Source organism: Trachemys scripta, chromosome 4, assembly GCF_013100865.1.
Source record: "Trachemys scripta elegans isolate TJP31775 chromosome 4, CAS_Tse_1.0, whole genome shotgun sequence".
Taxonomy (NCBI): Eukaryota; Metazoa; Chordata; order Testudines; family Emydidae; genus Trachemys; species Trachemys scripta.
This window is the reverse complement of record NC_048301.1, coordinates 7,174,317-7,193,524: the sequence shown is the minus strand read 5'-3', so window position 1 is coordinate 7,193,524 and position 19,208 is coordinate 7,174,317. Positions and strand designations below refer to the sequence as shown.

The 19,208-nt window shown below is 44.3% G+C and overlaps 2 protein-coding genes across 4 annotated transcripts in view; one reads left to right on the top strand and one right to left on the bottom strand.

Moving 5' to 3' along the window:
* The window catches only part of SAV1 (salvador family WW domain containing protein 1), a 37,441-nt gene extending 29,743 nt beyond the window's left edge, over window positions 1–7,698 (top strand). For both annotated transcript variants that reach the window (XM_034768897.1, XM_034768898.1), the window contains exon 5: window positions 6,061–7,698. In XM_034768897.1, the coding sequence (XP_034624788.1) occupies window positions 6,061–6,262 (202 nt within the window). In that variant the 3' untranslated portion in view covers window positions 6,263–7,698. The remainder of the gene's footprint in view (window positions 1–6,060) is intronic.
* Window positions 7,699–14,702: 7,004 nt separating this feature from the next.
* The window catches only part of ATL1 (atlastin GTPase 1), a 48,399-nt gene continuing 43,893 nt past the window's right edge, over window positions 14,703–19,208 (bottom strand). For both annotated transcript variants that reach the window (XM_034768885.1, XM_034768886.1), the window contains one exon: window positions 14,703–15,590. In XM_034768885.1, coding sequence (XP_034624776.1) covers window positions 15,480–15,590 — 111 coding nt within the window. In that variant the 3' untranslated portion in view covers window positions 14,703–15,479. The remainder of the gene's footprint in view (window positions 15,591–19,208) is intronic.

Genomic DNA, 19,208 nt, shown 5'->3' with positions numbered 1-19,208 from the left:
GTGGGGCTCGGGCTGCAGGGCTACAGATAGTTGTGTACATGTTCGGGTTCGGGCTGGAGCTCAGGCTCTGTGACCCTCCCTGGGTCTCAGCCCAAACCTCTACACTTCTATTTTTAGTCCCACAGCCCAAGTCAATTGACTCAGGTTCTGAGACTCTGCGCCATGGGTTTTTCTTGGCTGTGTAGAAGTGCCCTGTGGCACCAAACACCAAACCAAAGATCTGGGAGAATCTCTCTCATGAGTTCTCAATGCTTCCTCTGTTAGCACCCAGACAGCGTGACGGAGGAAGCTACCCGAATTGAATGCAGATGGGACAAGAGCAAGACTTTTGTGGGGGGTGGAGGAACGATATTAGGATGAACAATGTGGAAGGGGGGCTGGGACGAAGAGCCTTGGGGCCAAAAGTAGGTGGGAACAGGGACTGGCTGGGTCAGGAGGCTGGGACTGAAAGCTCTGCAGGGAGAGGAGACTAAGATGAGGTGCTGGGATGGAGTGTGGTTAAGGGGAATCTGGGGCTGGCTGGGCAGGAGAGTGGGGCCTGGATGGGGGACTGGGATAAGGAACCCCTGGAGGGGTTCTGAGACTGGGAGCCAAGGTTGTGGGGGTGGAGGAGACTGGGCCTTTGAGAGTTTGTCTATACTGCAATTAGACATCCACTCCTGGCCCATGCTGGCTGATGTGGGCTTGGGCTAACGGACTGTTTAATTGTGGTGTAGCCATTCAGGATAATGCTGCACCTTGAGCTCTGGGACCTTTCGCCCTCGCAGGATCCTGGAGCCTGGGCTCCAGCCCGAGCCCAGATGGCTGCACCACAGTTAAACAGACTCTTAACCCGAGCGCTGAGAGCCTGAGTCAGCTGCCGGTTTTTAATTGCAACGGGACATACCCTGAGGGGGGGACTTGGATGAGGAGTCCGGGACAAGAAGCTATGAGTGACTAAGGAGGCGGGAGGGAGGATTAGGACAGGGATCGGTTGGAGAGGACAAGGGCAGAAAGAGGTCAGTCTTGGGGTGGAACAGGCAGAAGGATCGGTGACCACTAGAACGCACTGCCCTTCAGAGCCTGGATTGGAAACCACGATTCCTGAGTCTTATCAGTCCTCTGCTGTCAGCAAATATCTGAAACCCCAACTGGCAGAGTTGGCATGTGGGTGTCAATATGATGCCAATCGTTTTTTGTTTGTTTTTAAACCTATAAGTTACGTACAAAAAATACATTGAAAACATTAACATTGCAATTCAATCACTGTAAAGTCAGGAAGTGCTAGGTTAAGGTTGCCTGTGCAACCTAATTCAGCCCGGTTGTGTGTATGAATTATGGTAGTCTTTAATTACGTGATCATATACTTTTTTCCACAGGACCCTGCCTTATTCAGTGCAGCGGGTGGACCAATGCGCTGCAGATGAATTAGGGTTGTGTAATGAAAGAGGTGGTTGTCTGTAGGACCCCAGCTTTATCTGTTTCAGAAGTTGGAAGGTGTGGAGTGAAAAAGGCAGGGGATTGCGGGAAGAGAAATACGGTCTCGTGGTTAAGGCAGTTGGATACTGCCCTGGAGAAGAATTTTGTCCCTGCGTTTGCCACAGAATTCCTCTATGATGCTGGTCAAGTCCCCAAACTTTTCATAGGTGGTCACTAATTGTGTGTTCCTCATTCTCTGCATGCCCAGCTCGAGAACCCAGGGTCTTGATTTGCACTCAGAGCAGCAGCTGACATCAATGAGAGCTGTGCTTTGAACATACAAAGTTCTGTATAGTGCGATGTGCTCAGGAAAATGGGGTCTTAGGCATTTCAAATCAGGCACCCAAAATTAGTAGACACTTGACCTTGATCTCTCTCTCTCTCTGCCTCAGTTTCTCATCTGTAAGGTGAGGAATCCCCCTCATTGCACAAGGGTGTTGTGAAAATAAATTCACTTCTGTGAAGCTGTCACATACTAGAGACATGAGCCATAGAAGCATTGAGGAGGAAATGAGTCATTCTGTATTGAGAGCAGGGTTTGAATAGCGTGTGGTCAATAGAGCCTAGGGCCACACATTCAACAAGGAAGTAAAACTGGACTCTGGACTAGTTATCCAGTTCCTTCCAGGACTAAACAATGCTAGTTCTGAGCCTGGAAAATTACTTGCAGGAGAACTGGCATAGTCTTGATTCGTCACAAGACTAGTTTGGCAGTATTTACATGAAATGAAACATTCAGGAGACGTCCATTAAATTCAGCTGGGTTAGTGAAAGGTGGGAGGAGTGAGTACATATGCTGGATTGTAGGGGGTTTGAATATACCTAATGTTGGCAGTTTGGAATACGCTAAAAAGCCTAAGAGAGTCTGTGATGATCACAGGAAAGTTAGATGTTTATGTATTCCCGAAAAGCGATGAAAACCATGACGTTTAAACAGTAATACAGAATTGCTACATGCAAAGGATAAACTTAGGAGCACTGTCTGTAACTGAGCCTTGACATCTTTATCTAGCAATATGCTGCTTTGTAATGGAAGTGACTACCTATAAAACCATAAGTAATAGAGAATGAGCTTTCTAAATGTATGGTGTCAAGTATCAGAGGGATAGCCGTGTTAGTCTGAATCTGTAAAAAGCAACAGAGGGTCCTGTGGCACCTTTAAGACTAAAGTATTGGAGCATAAGCTTTCGTGGGTGAATGCCCACTTCATCAGACTCCACAGGACCCTCTGTTGCTTTTTCTAAATGTAATCAGCTAAAAACCTACTAAATAATAAACTTCAGGTATTCATTCTTAATAGCCAGTGACATTCAAAAACCACTCCACTATATGCTTTGCCTTCCAGCCTCTTGATGGATATTGCCTCTCCACCTTCCTTGAGGGTTTTATCTTAATATGCCTCACCCTCAGTCTTGCTGGGTGACAAATCTGACACATTTAACAAAGGCTGTTGAGCTCTAGTCTTTTGGGGTTTTATTGCATCTGTCTGTAGTTCTACAAACTTTCACATTATGCATCTTGCTTTTATTCTTTATCTTGTTTCCACATCAAGGAAAACATTGCCAAGACAACGACCCCTTCTTTGCTTCCTTTCTTGACTTTGCCCTACTTCAGGGACACTCCGCTATGAATGGTAGTTGTTGGTTTTTTTAGGACTGTGAAGCAATTAACAAAAATTAATCGTGATTAATCGTACTGTTAAACAATAAGAGTACAATTTATTTAATTATTTTTGGATGTTTTCTACATTTTCAAATAAATTGATTTCAATTACAACACAGAATACGAAGTGTACGGTGCTCACTTTATATTTATTTTTATTACAAATATTTGCACTGTAAAAAACAAAAGAAATAGTATTTTTCAATTTACCTGATACAAGTACAGTAGTTGAACTTACAAATGTAGAATTGTGTACAAAGCATAACTGCATTCAAAAACAAAACAATGTAAAACTTTAGACCCTACAAATCCACTCAGTCCTATTTCTTGTTCGGCCAATCACGCAGACAAACAAGTTTGTTTACATTTGCAGGAGTTAATGCTGCCCACTTCTTGTTCACAATGGCACCTGAAAGTGAGAACAGGCGTTCGCATGGCAGTGTTGTAGCCGGTGTCACAAGATATTTACATGCCAGATGCGATAAAGTTTCATATGTGCCTTCATGCTTCAGCCACCATTCCAGGGGACATGTATCCATGCTGATGATGGGTTCTACTCGATAACAATCCAAAGCAGTGCGGACCGATGCATGTTCATTTTCATTATCTGAGTCAGCTGCCACCAGCAGAAGGTTAATTTTCTTTTTTGCTGGTTCGGGTTCTGTAGTTTCCACATCAGAGTGTTGCTCTTTTAAGACCTGATAGCATGCTCCACACTTCGTCCCTCTCAGATTTTGGAAGGCACTTCAGATTCGTAAACCTTGGGTCCAGTACTGTAGCTATCTTTAGAAATCTCACATTGATACCTCATTTGACAAAACACAAAGCTGCTATGAAAGTGTTCTTAAAACGAACATGTGCTGAATCATCATCTGAGACCTAATATATGGCAGAATGTGGGTAAAACAGAGCCAGAGACATACAGTTCTCCCCCAAGGAGTTATTCACAAATTTAATTAGTGCATTTTTTTTTTTTTTTTTTTTTTTTTTTAACAAGCATCATCAGCATGGAAGCATGTCCTCTGGAATGGTGGCCGAGGCCTGAAGGGGCATACGAATGTTTAGTATATTTGGCATGTAAAACCTTGCAATTCTGGCTACAAAAGTGTCATGTTAATGCCTGTTCTCACTTGCTGATGACATTGTAATTGAGAAGAGAGCAGCATTATCTCCTTTAAATGTAAACACACTTGTTTGTCTTAGCGATTGGCTGAACAAAAAGTAGGACTGAGTAGACTTGTAAGCTCTTAAGTTTCACATTGTTTTGTTTTTGAGTGCAGTTACGTAACAAAAAAAATCTACATTTGTAAGTTGCACTAACGCAATAGAGATTGCACTGTAGTTCTTGTATGAGGTGAACTGAAAAATACTATTTCTTTTATCATTTTTACAGTGCAAGTATTTGTAATAAAAATTAATGTAAAGTAAGCACTGTACACTTTGTAGTCTGTATGTTAATTTAAATTAATATATTTGAAAATGTAGAAAAACATCCAAAATATTTAATAAATTTCAATTGGTATTCTATTGTTTAACATGCAATTAAAATTGCGATTAATCGCGATTAATTTTTTCAAGTTAAATCGCGAGTTTACTGATTAATCGACAGCCTTAGTTTGTTTTTTTTCTTCGCTTTCTTTTGTTTTGCATGCTTCCCTGTTTTTGTATGGACGACATTTTAGCTTGCCCAGCAGTTATTCCTAACCTGTTTGTCACTGGGCAATCTCCCACCCCCCACTTACAATCATCTGTACATACTTTCATGATAAGGATATAAATGAAGGGAGGAAGATTTGACATCTCAGAAGATCGTAGCACAAGGAGTAGTAACAGAAGGAAGGAAAATTAAATAGGGAAATATTCAACAATAATTGCCGATAAGTAGTGGACTTGGACTATACTGGTTGATACAGTACAGGTTAGCTCAGACAGTGAAGGGATGTAGTATGCAGTCCTGCAAAACCCAGAAGGTCTCATTAGTTGACCCATGCTGCCATATGTTGCCTTGTTCGTTTATGCAATTGTAACCATTCTAATAAACGGACAATAAGTTCAGTGATCGATAGTGCTGACTTGCTTTAAGGATACTTTTGGGCAACCTTCATTTTGCTTCATTTGCTTGATTATGTGGAAATGTGAAACTGAGCTATAGAGAGCACTCTAAAGACGTTCCATTACAAAACGGGGGGGTCACTTTTTGAACTCTGTTGGCTGTACTGTAAGTGTAGCAGGTAGAATAGAGCTATGGATTAGCCAAGAGCCGTACAGTATCCTCCTTCACCCGCTGTAATCGTTAGGGCAAGGACGCTTTAGAAGCAGACGGATACTGTGGGTGAAGAAGGGGCTTTGCAAAGCCTGTGGAATTCAGCTCTCAAGGAGGCAGGCATTTGGGAGTACTGGTTTAATCAGCTAACAGACTTATTCTTTCAAGTTACTCTGACCTCCCAAGCTGTCCACAGTGGGAGGGGAAGCGGGGGTGTTTCCTCCCTCCTCCCCCCAGTATATACACAAAATTCAAACCCCTTTTACTTAGGGGGATTTCTTGTGGGATTTTATTACATTTTTTTTTAATGCCTCCAGAATGTATTCACTACATTTGGTTAATAGCAGTTGCTTGCTAGTGTCTTAAATAATTTATTTGTTCTTACAAGATGATTTGGTATTTTTACATTAATATATATCGACAGTATGACTGAGTGATTCCTCTGTGTAGCTTTATGGGATACCTCTTCCCTTAAGCAACAAATTACTGTAGAGATTAACCAGACTAATTTTAATTGTGGAAGTATGCGGCTATCAGAAATAGGTTCATCAGTATCAACTACTAAAAATGTTATCAGTGGCTTCACAATTACAAAAGGATATGCATAATGTCTTACGTATGTGTTTTCTTATAATGACATGTAAATATGCATCTCTTACATTTATATCTCAAAACAGATATGATCACATTCTGAAGTGGGAACTCTTCCAACTAGCTGATCTAGATACATACCAGGGAATGTTGAAGCTACTCTTCATGAAAGAACTGGAACGAATTGTTAAACTGTATGAAGCATACAGGCAAGCCCTTCTCACAGAGCTGGAGAACCGCAAGCTAAGGCAGAAGTGGTATGCACAACAACACGGCAAGAATTTTTAAGCTAACAGTTTTTTTTAAATGGAATTTCAATGAGGACACTAAGAGCTTTAAAAGATTTTTATTTTTTTTAAACCATGAACAAGTGCTTTGGTTTAAAAGGCAGCTTATTTTTGTTGATGTTGCACCTTTGTCATTAATTATCCTCTTGAATGTTTTTCTACATATATAAGGTATTGTTTATAGAATGAAAAACATGTTTGTTATTCTTTTTCTGTACAAAAAAGTTAGTTTATTATTCTGGTATCTCCTTTTAGCAGAGAGCTGTATTAAGAAGCTGTCTATATATTTTTACATGGTGATAAATGCAAATATAAGGAATGTCCTGGATGCAAAACAATGTTTTTAAAATCCAAATTAATAAGTTTATTTCCCTTCAGATGCCCTGTGTGTCTCTGGGGAGAGTCTGTTCTTTGTGCAACATCTACACTAAGATGTTTACTGCTTTAATGTACAGAAACACTGACACTGTTATTTTACAGTAACACTCAGTAATATTACTAAATAGTGCAGAAGCATAGATGTTTTTTCCCCAATCGGAACAAAATGCTTCATTGATGAAGTATGAGGTGCCTTATATTTTTTACTATGTTATATGCATCGTATCACTTTAGATTTGCCAGCAATCTGCACAGAACTTTGTCATGGGGCAAGATAACCTGCAGCCTCTTCAAGACTAAGGGCCGGTCTGCAGTTCAAAGACACCTCTACCTCGATATAACGCTGTCCTCGGGAGCCAAAAAATCTTACTGCGTTATAGGTGAAACTGCGTTATATTGAACTTGCTTTGATCCACCGGCGTCCGCCTCTCTCTTCCCCCCCCCCCCCCCCCCAAACACTGCTTTACCGCAGTATATCCGAATTCGTGTTATATCGGGGTAGAGGTGTATAGGTCAACCTAGCTGCATTGCTCAGGTGTGAAAAATTCACACCCCTGAGAGACACATACTTAACCTGACCTAAGCCCCGGTGTAGACAGCACTAGATCAACAGAAGCATTCCTCCCTCGATCTAGCTACTGCATCTCTGGGGGGTGGATTACCTACACCGATGGGAGAATCCCCTCCATTGCTGTCGTAAGTGTCTGTGCTACAGCTGTGTTGCTGGAGCATTTCCAGAGTGGACATACCCTGCGACCTGCTCCACATGCGTGTTGAGCTAACTGCAATTGGAAAGCAATAGAATTATCTAACTGACTTAGCAGCCATAAATCTCCATGATAAAATCAGGGATGCATTTTTTGCAAAAGTGTCTTGTAACGAGGTTTTCTTTACACATGAAGTTTTTAACCTGCACAGCCACCCCTTCCAGCATCATATTTGGTTCATTAGATGTTTATGGCTCCTTTTTGTAGTGCAATAAATATTGTTGCACATAAGAGAACACATTTCCTGGAAATCCCATCAATTCAATAAATTTCAATGTTTTGCTTTAAATAAGAAAAGCGTGAATATCATTGATTTACCGAGATTAAAATGTGAACAAAATGGAGCAAACATATTTTTTGCCTTTTTAAAAGATCAGAGAAAATTGCTTCCAATGAGATCCTCCTAACCATGAAAATCCTTTGATCAGAGCACAAAGACATCTAGACTAACTGGATTCTGGGAAGATTTTATCTTTAACTCAGGAACTAAAGTCAGTCTGTGCATTGGGAAAATTTACATTTTAATTATCCGTGAGGCAGGGCTACAGAAATAGATAGTACGCCATCCTCGATACATGGCAGATCTCCCACTGCTAACAGGAGCCTTGTACAAAGCTCTTGGGCACAATAAAGTTGTTGTTGCGTTCAGCATTAGTCAGTGGGAAGCAATCCTCTCTGCTGGTTGCGTGTGCAGTACCCAGCTTGTGCAAACCACGTGCAGTAATTGGGCTCTTCCAGTGCGTATTTACACTTGAATTTTAAAATCTGCTGTTTAAAGCTTTTAAGCCTAATAGCAGCCTCCTGATGAGATGAAATGGATGTGGTTTGTATCTCTGAGCATGGTTGCAAACGCAGGGAAAGAACGCTCCAATGGCTTTGCATCAGTTCACATGGGGAGGGTTTTCTTCACAGCCATAGAAGCAGGAAACTTTATTGAAAGGTAAAGCTTACATTCGGCCCAGTCTGAATCTGTCGTGCGGGCCAGATAAATGCCTCCCTCGGCTGTGCCAGGCCCGCGGGCTGGATGCTTGACACCATTGCTGTAACTGATTAAGGCTGCAGGCTTGTCACGGATACTGTGATTTCCCAGTCCCTCTGTGAGTTCCTGCAGGAAGGCTGTAGGTGGGCGCCTCGCCGGCCCACTGAGGAGGGAAGCCTGGGGGGATTGGTGAGAGGGAACCTGCTCGTCACTCACCTGGCAGCAGCAAATCCCATCCCATGGATCTCTCTCAACCCCCAGACCAAATGGTTTCGAGCCACTCCCCCCAACTTCTTGGTCCCAACTCCCTCCACCCTGACCCCACTGCTGAACCACCTTCACTTCTTCCCCGCCCCGCAGTCTGGCTGGTCTGGGAGGAAGTGTCAGGAGAAACCGGGACCATTTCCTTCTGCCCTCGCCCTGGAGAGACCTGGACCAGCTGGGACTTCTCCCCCTCCTGGTGGCAGCAGAACCAGGAGGTCGAGTGGCCCTGCTGTGGAAATATTTGAAGAGCTGTTGTTTCCCCCACCCCCACAATATTTCGTGGGACCTGGCTGTGTTTCCGCGGGGGTGACGGAGGCGAGAGCAGAACCCGGAAGGGGGCTGGAGCAGTTGCCTGGGCGCATGAGATTGAACTAGCCATTGGGAAGCAGGTAGGAAACAGCTGGCGGAGACACCCAGGGAAGGGACTCTGAGCACATGTGCTGGACAGTGGGGTGGGGGACAGGTCAATCAGTAGTGAGATGGGATAAATATGATTAGGTATCTAAGGAGGGCTGAAATCCAAGGCCTACAGGCTGAGGCCTGTAAGATCTTAGGTTAATTTTAGATCACAAAATGCTCTAGAGGCACTTTTTTTTCCCTAACGTGTCCCTTAACCACAAGATACAGGTTGTCCCCATGCTAATGAGAATAAAAGGAACTATACACAACTTATGAAAAACAGGGTACACCAATATTCTTGGGGGACACAATACAAATAAGGAAAAAGAGGGTTGATACTTTCATGCACATGTGCAGGGGATGAGGTATAGTCAGAATCACATTATAAAAAGAGGCTGCCCAGATTGGGAAAAGTGAGCTCCCTACAAGAAAACTCCAGCAGGACCCAACCCTCTACTGATGATCAAACCATGAGACCCATCAGACCCTCAGACTATCTAGGAGGATGTAACTACGGATATATGTAGGATTTATCTCTGCTTGGCTATTCATAACTTTATTGGTAACTTCAATAAAATTGATAAAAGATATTAGACCTTGTTCTTGTGAATGTCGGTTACTTTCCTTGGTCTTCATGTGTTCCTAGAAACTTTAGTTCGGAAACAAGTGGCAAAGGTCAAACTGTTGAGCTGGAGAGTATAGCCACCAGAGCCAAACCCACAGTGGTGTGAATCTGGCCCGCGGCAAGTCTCCACGACAGGCCTAGGCTCCAGGGTGGGACCAGAAATGAGGGGTTCGGGGTGCAGGAAAGGAAGCTGGGGTTGTCAGGCCGTTAAAAGTCCGGTCGGATCCGTGCAGCTCCCCAAAGTGGCGGGCATGTCCCCGTGGCCTCAGGGCACAGGGGCAATCGGGGAATCTCCACGTGCTTCCCCCGTCTCCAGCGCCAGCTCCGCAGCTGCCATTGGCCAGGAACCACAGCCAATGGGAGCTGTGAGGACTGCACACCGCGCAGAGCTGCCTGGCCACACCATCGCCTAGGGGTTGGATGTGCTGGCCGCTTCCAGGAGCAGCGCAAAGCCAGGCCAGGAAGGGAGCCTCCCTTAGCCCCAGCCTGAGGTAAGTGCCACCCAACCAGGGCCTGTACCCCAAACCGCCTGCCCTAGGTTGGAACCCCCTCCTGCACCCTAACTCCCTCCCAGGCACCAACCCCCTGCCCCAGCCCTGAGCCCCCTCCTGCACCCCAAACCCCCCAGCCCCTAGCCAGAGCCCTCATCCCCTCCTGCACCCTGAACCCCTCATTTCTGGCCCTACCTGGAGCCTAGGGCCTGGCCCCGAGCCTCCGCACCCACCCTGCAGGGCTGGTGTGGCCTGTGACTGATTTTTTCTGTGAGCCAATGGCCCCTGATAGAAAAAATGTTCCCTGTCCCTGGTGTAGACCCTCTTGGCATGAACTGAAAGGTACCTAGTTTGCCAGCTGTCTGCGTGTGACAGAGCACAACACTTTAGAGCACTCTATAGAGCAGTGGTTCTCAACCAGGGGTCTAGGGCCCCCGGGGGGCTGTGAGCAGATTTCAGGGGATCCACCAAAATAAACCAGAGAGGGACCAGCTTTAGATTTGCTGGGGCCCAGGGCAGAAAGCCGAAGCCGAAGCCTAAGCCCCACCACCCGGGCCTGAAGCCGAAGCCTGAGAACTTAGCTTTGCGGGGTCCCCTGTGGTGTGGGGCCCTGGGCAATTGCATTCTGTGCTACCCCTTAACGCCAGTGGCTTTTAATCTACTGGATAGGCAGAAAACCAGTTGTGGTGGCGGAGGTGGGCCATGGAATTTTTATAGCCTGTTCGGGGGGTCTCGGAAAGAAAAAGGTTGAGGACTCCGGCTATAGAGCACTGACCATGGCTTGGGCGGTGAATCCTGCACCCCAAACCCCACAGGAAACCTCCATTGCTTTGCCTCCTCTGAGACCTTGACCATGCAGTCCATGCATGTGCCACAGGTGGTGGAACGGGATCGATATATAAATGTTTGTGCTTGCCTGCTTTGCTGAGACAGTGTTCCCACCCGGTCACCATTCAAAAGCTGCCACTCGCAGAGGGCGCAGCTGCGGGCGGTGCCCCTTTGGTGGGGCAAGGAGGAGAAGGTTGCTGGCCTATTGGACCCCACTCCGTGAACTTGGACCCTGGGTGGGTCACACAAAAAAGACAACCTGTAGTTGGTGGGTTGCCTTAGTGAAAAGTCTGGGACACACTGTAATTGGGTGCACTGAATTTGACTGCTTAAAAAGGTATTTTTCATAGTTTTGTGACTTACGCAGCAAATTAATGTTGCATAATTTGTGCAACATTTAAACAAGCATTACCTAATTTGTTTGACAGGTGGGCTGCTTTCCTTAGTTACAATGTAAGCACACTGCTCTATTATAAATGCGGAGGATTTAATCTACAGCTACGGGGGTTGACAAGGAGTAAAATATCAGTAATAAGCACAAGGGAGTGATCTGCACAATATCCAAACAAGATCTTCCATGGAAGTGGAGGTTTATTATTTTGTTCAACATGCTGGTAGATTACAGTCGTGAGGCAAGCTGTGATAAACATGTGGAGACAGCATCCCACAAACGTAGAGGCCTTGAAATCTGAAGAGGGCAGAGAACGCAAAGTGCAAAAAGCTGTCAGATGTTTGAGGGGAAAACAGGAACAACTTCATCGATGGACAGAGCTTTTTAAGCAAAGCTGCCTTTAAAAATTCTTAACAATGTAACCCTAAAGGAGTGTTTAGAATGTAGCCTGAAAAATGTTGGAACTGCACCAAGTTCAAGCCATCTACAGGAATTTCATTTGCTAAGAGTATTTGAAAACAATGCAAACAAAATTAAAAGAAAAGCTGAAGATTTATGATGGGATCGGTATTGTCACCAAGACCACGCAGATAGGGGAGAGAGAGATTCTCAACAAGTTGGCTCTTTTAAGCTAACCGCAATGTGAACGTGGATTGATGGCTTCTATTGGACTGTGTGGTTTTGGACTTGGTGATCTTCAAGCCCATTAGCCAAGCAATACAGGAAATGGATAAATACGAGGTTTCCTTTGACCAGATCACTGCTGTTGTGTCACAAGGTATACAAAGACCATGTGGGGAGCGGAGCATGAAGCTGTTTCGGAGTGCTGCGCTCGTGATGTGTTGCTCACCTGTTAAACTTGGTTGGTTGATGTGTGGCGTAAAAACCTTGAAAAAGTAAATGACCTAGTTGCAGTTGTGGAATGAGCCATGCACCTAAAGCTCATTTATGTATGCTCTTGGAGGATAAAGGAAAGAGTCCACAGGGGGGAGGGATAACTCAGTGGTTTGAGCATTGGCCTGCTAAACCTAGGGTTGAGAGTTCAATCCTAGAAAAGGACCTAGGGGTCACAGTGGACGAGAAGCTGGATATGAGTCAACAGTGTGCCCTTGTTGCCAAGAAGGCTAACGGCATTTTGGGCTGTATAAGTAGGGGCATTGCCAGCAGATCGAGGAACGTGATCGTTCCCCTTTATTCGACATTGGTGAGGTCTCATCTGGAATACTGTGTCCAGTTTTGGGCCCCACATTACAAGAAGGATGTGGAAAAATTGGAAAGAGTCCAGCACAGGGCAACAAAAATGATTAGGGGTCTGGAGCACATGACTTATGAGGAGAGGCTCAGGGAACTGGGATTGTTTAGTCTCCAGAAGAGAAGAATGGGGGGGGATTTGATAGCAGCCTTCAACGACCTGAAAGGGGGTTCCAAAGAGGATGGAGCTTGGCTGTTCTCAGTGGTGGCAGATGACAGAACAAGGAGTAATGGTCTCAAGTTGCAGTGGGGGAGGTCCAGGTTGGATATTAGGAAACACTACTTCACTAGGAGGGTGGTGAAGCACTGGAATGCGTTACCTAGGGAGGTGTGGAGTCTCCTTCCTTGGAGGTTTTTAAGGCCCGGCTTGACAAAGCCCTGGCTGGGATGATTTAGCTGGGGATTAGTCCTGCTTTGAGCAGGGGGTTGGACTAGATGACCTCCTGAGGTCCCTTCCAACCCTGATATTCTATGATTCTATTCCACCCATTCCTATTGTAATGCCCTGGAACAGCAGGTTTAACACTGCTTTGTTTCATTTAGCCCACGCAGGGGGGACTACATTCCATTTTTCAAAGAAGATAAGGGATCGCTCTAGCAGTTTGTGCATTGTAGATGTAACCACTTTGTCCAAGTCACCAGAAGTCCTTGACCACCTGAACATCTTGCAGATGTGTGTACCTGGTGTCATGCACAGCTTGACAAAACGTGAAGGATCTGTGCGATGTTCACGTATTGTGACCAGTGACACGCCCGACCTCATCACGTGGGCAAAGAGCTGTGCTAATGAATGTGAGTGTGCAGTGGGCACAGAAGCACTCCTTAACCCAGGCTGGAAAATGTGAAACATCCATGCGGTGCCGCCCTACTGCCGGTGTCTGTCAGCCAGCAGTGGCACTGTTCAATGCCCTTCGCGTATTTGACGCAACTCGAGCAAAACGATCTCCTGACAGCTGAGAGCGAAGCATTTGAGGCCATTCCACTTTCTCAAGATAAGTGTAGCTCAGCGTGAATACCATGCTTACATTGAAACGGTCTTTGAAAAGCGACGTGACCGTGTTTACCAGGTTTGGAGAAACCTGGAAACGAGATTCCCAATGCTTGCTGTAATTTTACTGTACAGTGCTTGACTGGGCCAGGAGAAAGGGGTGGTAAAGAAATTTGATAATTTTCTTCATACAAAAATGTACCTCAAGACCAATGCTCGATCAAAGCCTTTCTATGGACGATGGCTGGTGCCACCATAAACTTTAAAAAAATAGATAACTACCACATCAGATGCCTGTCACTTTTTCTGGCTCTATATTTAAAAATGTGTCACTTCAGTTCACATAGTTAAGACAATTTTTTTTGTAAAAAATGCCTTTTTTCCTGTGTTTATAGATAAAAGTCCTTCCTCAGTAGTCTAAGTATACTATATTTAAAGAGGGTTTAGATCAGGGGTCGTCAACCTTTCAGAGGTGGTGTGCCGAGTCTTCATTTATTCACTCTAATTTAAGGTTTCGCGTGCCAGTCATACATGTTAACATTTTTAGAAGGTCTCTTTCTATAAGTCTATAATATATAACTAAACTATTGTTGTATGTAAAGTAAATAAGGTTTTTAAGATGTTTAGAAAAACTTCATTTCAAATTAAATTAAAATGCAGAGCCCCCCCGTCCAGTGGCCAGGACCCGGGCAGTGTGAGTGCCACTGAAAATCAACTCGCGTGCCACCTTCGGCACCCGTGCCATAGGTTGCCTACCCCTGGTTTAGACAGTTGAATTTTCATACCTGCAACTTTACACACCATTTCCCTCTAAAGCGCGGACTTTTACTAAATGTACCGTGGCTGCTCTGTGTTATTTTTTATCTAAAAAAAGTCAATGCAAATCCGCCACCCTCAGAATGATCAGTATAATCAAATTCCACTCTCCATTTCTAAAAACAGCAGCTAACATTTTTGAGGGATTGCGTCTAAAGAAAAGCACAATGTTCATCAAATAAATGATAGAAAAATAAACCTAGATCAACGTTAAGCTCTAAGAAAACACCAGTTAGTGAATTAATTGCTCACGATATGATCAACTTCATAGGAACCAAAAGGAAACTTTAATACTCTGACAATAAAATAGAACTGTGAACACACTTTCTATGCACTAAATGAAAATATATACAGAAAACAGTGAAACTTTCTCAAATACATGTACGAAGTCATCTTTTTGTGCATTAAATTTATCAAAGGAAAAAGCATACTTTCCTCACAATATCATTAAACATACCATAGCAGAAGTGGCCTTACAATTTCTGACAAAGCAAGTTAGTACATATTTTTTTTAAAAAGTGTTGATGTAATTGTGTAGTTCATGGCAGATATGAGGAAAAACGTTGATTAATCAAACCTTTGGTTACGTGATATTTACTTGAACAAGCATATCTGAGAATAATATAAGAGGTGGTTCTTTTGAATAATGCTAGGATTTACATGTGGACAACGTATCTTATTACCACATCATGTTGTTAGTGATCTCATAATATTGCATATTAAATTTAAAGTGGAAAGCAAGATTTCATAACCAGGCAAGAATTGCTTGATATTAAAAATTAAGAGTATTGTATATATTTGCAGCAAAATCAAATATGTACATATAAACAAAATGAAAAGCATGCCTACATCTTCCCATCAAACAGCGTGTTGTCAAAATCAAAACACACACGTCAAACCATCTTTACAAGTGAATTATGTTGTGTTCTCCCCTGTTCCATTTCAGGAACTTCAGCAACTTGTACATGAATACAACTAGGCGAGTGTTTAACTGTTGAGGTGTATGTGCTTCATTCATGCACCTACGTGAAAACATCTGTCTTACATTTTCTTCTTTTCTGACTCTTCAGTAGATTCTGATTTCTGGGCAGGGAACGCATGGTGATACAAATGTCTGTGGGTAGCTGCTGCACTGTAAAGTTTGTACAAAGCCTACAAAGCAGAAAAGACGTAAACGTTCTTAGATCAGTGAGTTCATAGAGCAAGTTATCTATTTTGCATTCATATTATAGTAGCTGGTTCAAAATAGTCACAATGTTCACCTTGACTTCTTATACTTTCCTTTCCATATGTGCTAAGTGTGACTTAGTTCCATTTATTTTTCTAGACAGATTTCCTAACTCCTTCTTTCCATGCTCCAGTCACTAGAATGAAATAGGTTCAGAGGTCTGTTACTACCGCTAAGCTAATGGACCTGGTCCAGTAAAACTTCTTATGATGATGTGCTGGTTGGATCATCTGTGGTAATGGAACCAAGGACTTCTAGGTCTAAAAGCATAAGCCTCTACTGCAGACAGGGGCAAACTACGGCCCCCAGGCCACATCCGGCCTGCGGGACCATCCTGCCCGGCCCCTGAGCTTCTGGCCAGGGAGCCTAGTCCCCGGCCCATCCCCCGCTATTCTCCCTGCTCCTGCTGCTGGTAATGGGGTGGGGGGCCTTGGGGAGCAGTCAGGGAGGAGGGGGTGGTTGAAGGGGGTGGAGGTTCTGGGGCGAAGGTCAGGGGATGGGGAACAGGGAGGGTTGGGAGTGGGAGTCCAGGGGGCCTGTCAGGGGGGCAGGGATGTGGATAGGGGTCGGGAGGGCAGTCAGGGGACAGGGAGCGGGGAGGTTGGATAAGAGGTTGGGATCCCGGGGGGTAGTTAGGGGCAGGGGGTCCTGGGGGGGTGGTCAGGGGACGAGGAGCAGAGGGCGGTTGGATGGGTTGAGGGTTCTGAAAGGGGCAGTCAGGGGGCGGGAAGTGGGAGGGAGTGGATAGGGGGTGGGGGCCAGGCTGTTTAGGGCGGTACACTCTTCCCTACCCATCCCTCCATACAGTTGCGCAACCCCGATGTGGCCCTTGAGCCAAGAAGTTTGCCCAGCCCTGCTCTACTGGTTGAGCTAATGAACCCATTCAACTTGCATGAAGGGAGTAGCCAATCACTACACTTCTTTACATGATCCCTTCCTTCAGAGGGAGAGATGGACAGCACCTGGCCCATGTGTTACATAGACCTTACTTTGATTCTGCATAATGTTCAAGAATGAAAATCTTTCCCATTTATCAGTGCTACAGCTTCATAGATACTGGTTCCATCGAATGGCCTGTTGCAACAACTCAAGAGACTGATCACCTGCCAGCTGTTCTTCTAATTGTAGGGCAGAGTTTAATTGAATCAAGGGATACTGTGGGGTGCCTCAAGTCATATGCTTCCTTGTCTAATAAGGGTGGTCTCTTACCTAGGTTTCACATTTAAGATGCAAATGTTAACATTCAATCTATCCATGCATTTTTTTGTGAAGATCATCTAGGTGGTTGTAAAACATGCCATGCAATAGACTTTAATCATCAAATGTACATGCAGTTTTTCTAGAAATTGCTTCTTTAAACAAATTCAGGTTTTAGCCTTCGGCATCCTTTATCATACCCATGGAGGGGTTTTGCTGCTGTCTTCAGAGGCGACAGCACAAACTGTTACAAACAAAACTACCTAATCTAGCAAATAAATCTTTCACTGGCTTCTGCAGAACACTGATCATGAATGAAAAGATACTGTCTTCAAAAATAGTTGTGATGAAAAGATGGTACCTGCCCAAAGGTCTACATTAATTTAATGCACCTTCATAAGTTCAGTGTGAAGCTGTGTTGGCTTTTTTTTTATCAAAGGTTTTTTTTTTTTTTTTTTTTTAAGAGATATCCAATCTAGAACTGGAAGAGATTTTGAAAGGTCATCGAGTCCAGCCCCCTGCCTTCACTAGCAGGACCAAGTACTGATTTTGTCCCAGATCCCTAAGTGGCCCCCGGGATTGAACTCACAACCCTGGGTTTAGCAGGCCAATGCTCAAACCACTGAACTATCCCTCCCCGTGCAGAAGACCAGCACAATGCCCATGCACCTCTGTACGGGGTGGAGGGGGGGGATTACACCCATGCTGCTGAAAATATATGTTACCCACCAAAGTAAGGTCTTAATTTTAAATCAACCCTTTCTTAAATTGTTTGAAAATAGTTCTCTTCTTCTGTCCCCCATTCTTTAAACACTTAAGAGGACCACTTAATGCTTGTGGGGGCTTGGCGTTCCCTCCCAATAATCCTTTTTCAAGACTAAATTTTACACAGCAGAGACAAGTCCTTGAACTCTGGAGAGCCCCTTGCATGAGGGCAGGGGACTGGACTCGATGACCTCTCGAGGTCCCTTCCAGTCCTAGAATCTATAATCTATGAATCTATTAACAAGAGCATGTTCGGTCTTCGGGAATGAATGCCACTGATTTCTGAGCAGAACATGCATGTAGGAAAATAATTTCAATTTAGATGCTCAGAATTCAGATGCTTAAAGGTATCGGAGATGAGATTTTTCTGGTAGCCATGTGGAAACTGACTCTGATTTATAAAACCTCCTACTGTACATTTTTAAATGTTATTCTGCCAGGGGCTTGATGGCACGACGAGCTAATAATTTGGGGTCCTGTTGTGGCTCAGTTCTCAGCAGCACACCCTAGCCAACTCAATGGAAGTTCTGCTTAAAAATCAGCAGCGAAGTGTAACTGTCTGATTCTTAGAGTTCCACGATTAGAGGCGTATCTGGGCATTTGCAGCCGAATGTGTAACAGACGTGTTCCAAAAATCAAAGGGCACGTGATTTCTAGGAGTGGATTTCTGGATATGCCTGAACAATAAAAAGATACTATATACTATACCATACTATAAAGATGCTCCCAATACTTCTGTTAGTCTTAAAGGTGCCACAGGACCCTCTGTTGCTTTATATACCCTTGTTCATCCCTTTATGTCTCTGACTCAAATGTGTTGTGTCTACACCTAATACCAGTTCCATTTAGAACAGCCTGGTAACCGAATCAACAGCTTACCCATTTTACAGACAGGCAAACTGGCTTGTCTATAGAAACAGTTGGCAAGCGGCAAGCTGAGGGGTAAATCTGTCTCATACTAGCCTGTGGCATGCTAACTATCCCCGTAGCCCATGCCACTGGGCACTAAAACCTCCCTAGCGCGGATTGATGTACTCCCATTTCAAAATGCAGCCGGTGTTGCCCCAAAGAGGTAAGGGGGTGAGGGAATGTAACTCTCTTTTGAAATCTCTCCTTTAGCTTGTTTTAACAGAGGTGGGTGTCTCAGAATCTGGTGTCATGGGTACATTTTGAAAATGTAAGATGCAATCCTGCGGGCGTTACTCGGGTGAAACTCCGCTTAGCTTCAGTGGGAGTTTTGCAAGATTTGGCTGTTAGAAAATAAATATTTCTTGCATAAGCACATCAGCATAAGCACAAACTTATACCAAAATTAATCCAGATTCCCTCCTCTATTATCCTGGATTTCTTCTCCTATAGCGCTAACTTCTTCCTCGTGCTTTTGGCCCTGAGACTGGGATTGGATCTATATGCACAGACTCACGTATCTATGCAAGAGGCCCCATTGGTATGTCTCTGTGACTCTGATTGCTGGCTCTGGGCCCTCTTTGTATGATTGGAGAGACACTGGTCATGCAGAATTGCTTTTCTGGAGATCTAAGGCTTGTATGCTGTGTTCCAAAGAGACTTAGCTGGGGATC